This window comes from Hyperolius riggenbachi, chromosome 2 (assembly GCF_040937935.1).
Source record: "Hyperolius riggenbachi isolate aHypRig1 chromosome 2, aHypRig1.pri, whole genome shotgun sequence".
Lineage (NCBI taxonomy): Eukaryota > Metazoa > Chordata > Amphibia > Anura > Hyperoliidae > Hyperolius > Hyperolius riggenbachi.
In genome coordinates this window covers 518,832,780-518,835,324 of record NC_090647.1, presented here as the reverse complement: position 1 = coordinate 518,835,324, position 2,545 = coordinate 518,832,780, and the positions used below count along the sequence as shown (strand labels likewise).

The 2,545-nt window shown below is 53.9% G+C and overlaps 1 protein-coding gene across 1 annotated transcript; it reads right to left on the bottom strand.

Annotated features, from left to right (window-relative positions):
- Nucleotides 1-531: 531 nt before the first annotated feature.
- Nucleotides 532-1,916, bottom strand: LOC137545261 (cilia- and flagella-associated protein 251-like). Its single transcript, XM_068266379.1, has 2 exons — nt 1,400-1,916; nt 532-1,313 (listed from the first exon to the last, which is right to left on the bottom strand). The coding sequence occupies exons 1-2, from the start codon at nt 1,914-1,916 to the stop codon at nt 532-534; spliced, it is 1,299 nt and encodes a 432-aa protein (XP_068122480.1).
- Between the last annotated feature and the right edge of the window lie 629 nt (nt 1,917-2,545).

The following is a 2,545-nucleotide window of genomic DNA, read 5'->3' as shown; positions in this document are numbered from 1 at the left end:
CTGGGCAAAGCAGGGCTACACACAGCTTCCTGTCTCCAGCAGGAAGCATGTGGCTTTGTTTGCAGCCCTGCCCGAAGTAACACCTCCTCCCCCTTTTTCCTTCTCCACCAATCGGCATTTGGGTTTCCGCTGGGGATAGAAGCAGAAGATCGGTGCAGGCTGTAGCTATGGACATGTAAGCTGTGCTGATGGAGCTGCTCTCTCCCCGCACTACAGAAATCAGCTATCAGTGTGTATACACTGACACCCACTGCCTGCATTAGTATTTATTCTGATCAGCGTATGTGCTGATCAGAATGGTTGATCAATAGTGCAGGCATTCCAGTGCTGCAGAGTTCAGTGTTACACGCTGATTGCAGATGCCTGTAGTTACGGAGCAGAGAGAATCAGCTCCCTGCAATTTAGATAAGAAGCTTGCTGTGGATAAATAGTTCTTGGTCTGTCCTCTCTCTCTCACCCTCCCTGTCCCACCACATGGTCTCCTCTCTCTGCCCTCTATCTCTTCCACAGTGAAAGGATGATGGTTGTTTCTCAACATGTCCCTGCCAAACGGGACTGCTGCAGACTGAAGTCCTGCTGATCTTGCTCTTTCTCCTGCATTTCCCCATCTCGCTCTCCTGTCTCTTGCGTTTCCCCGTCTCGCTCTCCTGTCTCTTGCGTTTCCCCGTCTCGCTCTCCTCTCTCCTGCATTTCCCCGTCTCGCTCTCCTGTCTCCTGCATTTCCCCGTCTCGCTCTCCTGTCTCTTGCGTTTTTCTGTCTCGCTCTCCTGTCTCTTGCGTTTCCCCGTCTCGCTCTCCTGTCTCTTGGGTTTCCACATTTCGCTCTCCTGTCTCTTGCGTTTCCCCATCTCGCTCTCCTGTCTCTTGCGTTTCCCCGTCTCGCTCTCCTGTCTCCGGCGTTTCCCCGTCTCGCTCTCCTGTCTCTTGCGTTTCCCCGTCTCGATCTTCTGTCTCTTGCGTTTCCCCGTCTCGCTCTCCTGTCTCTTGCGTTTCCCCATCTCGCTCTCCTGTCTCCTGCATTTCCCCATCTCGCTCTCCTGTCTCCTGCATTTCCCCGTCTCGCTCTCCTGTCTCCTGCGTTTCCCCGTCTCGCTCTCCTGTCTGTTGCGTTTCCCCGTCTCGCTTTCCTGTCTCTTGTGTTTCCCCGTCTCGCTTTCGCTCTCCTGTCTCCTGCATTTCCCCATCTCGCTCTCCTGTCTCCTGCATTTCCCCGTCTCGCTCTCCTGTCTCCTGCGTTTCCCCGTCTCGCTCTCCTGTCTCTTGCGTTTCCCCGTCTCGCTCTCCTGTCTCTTGCGTTTCCCTGTCTCGCTCTCCTGTCTCTTGCGTTTCCCCGTCTCGCTCTCCTGTCTCTTGCGTTTCCCCGTCTCGCTCTCCTGTCTCTTGCGTTTCCCCGTCTCGCTCTCCTGTCTCTTGCGTTTCCCCGTCTCGCTCTCCTGTCTCTTGCGTTTCCCCGTCTCGCTTTCCTGTCTCTTGTGTTTCCCCATCTCGCTTTCGCTCTCCTGTCTCTTGCGTTTCCCCGTCTCGCTCTCCTGTCTCTTGCGTTTCCCCGTCTCGCTCTCCTGTCTCTTGCGTTTCCCCGTCTCGCTTTCGCTCTCCTGTCTCTTGCGTTTCACCGTTTCCCTCTCCTGTCTCTTGCCTTTCCCCGTCTCGCTCTCCAGTCTCTTGGGTTTCCCCGTCTCGCTCTCCTGTCTCTTGCGTTTCGCCGTTTCACTCTTCTGTCTTTTGCGTTTCCCCATCTCGCTCTCATGTTTCTTGCATTTCCCCATCTCGCTCTCCTGTCTCTTGCGTTTCCCCATCTCGCTCTCCTGTCTCTTGCGTTTCCCCATCTCGCTCTCATGTTTCTTGCGTTTTCCCGTTTTGCTCTCCTGTCTCTTGCATTTCACTGTCTCACTCTCCTGTCTCTTGTGTTTCCCCATCTCACTCTACTTTCTCTTGCATTTCCCTGTCTCTGCTCACCTGTATTTTGCGTTTCCCCATTTTGCTTGGTTCCCCATTTCGCTCTCCTGTCTCTTGCGTTTCCCCATCTCACTCTCCTCTCCCTTCCGTTTCCCCGTCTCGCTCTCTTGTCTCTTCCGTTTCAACGTCTCGCTCTCCTGTCTCTTGCGTTTCCCCATTTCGCTCTCCTGTTTCTTGCGTTTCACCGTCTTGCTCTCCTATCTCTTGTGTTTTCTCATCTCGCTCTCCTGTCCCTTCCGTTTTCCCATCCTGCTCTCCTGTCTTTTGGGTTTCCACATTTTGCTCTCCTGTCTCTTGCGTTTCCCCGTCTCTCTCTCCTGTCTTTTGCGCTTCCCCATTTCGCTCTCCTGTTTCTTGCATTTCACCGTCTCGCTCTCCTGTCTCTTGTGTTTTCTCATCTCGCTCTCCTCTCCCTTCCGTTTCCTCATCTCGTCCTCCTCTCCCTTCTGCTTCCCAGTCTCGCTCTCCTGTCTCTTCCATTTCAACGTCTCGCTCTTCTGTCTCTTCCATTTCAACGTCTCGCTCTCCTGTCTCTTGCGTTTACCCATTTTGCTCTCCTGTTTCTTGCGTTTCACCGTCTCACTCTCCT

Bases quoted from the DNA above. Each gene is read 5' to 3' on its own strand.
- LOC137545261 (XM_068266379.1), bottom strand. From the start codon at position 1,916: ATGGGGAAACACAAGAGACAGGAGAGTGAGACAGTGAAATGCAAGAGA. The intron at 1,314-1,399 runs GCGAGACGGGGA...CGCAAGAGACAG, and splicing joins GAAACGCAAGAGACAGGAGA to GAGAGCGAGACAGGGAAACG.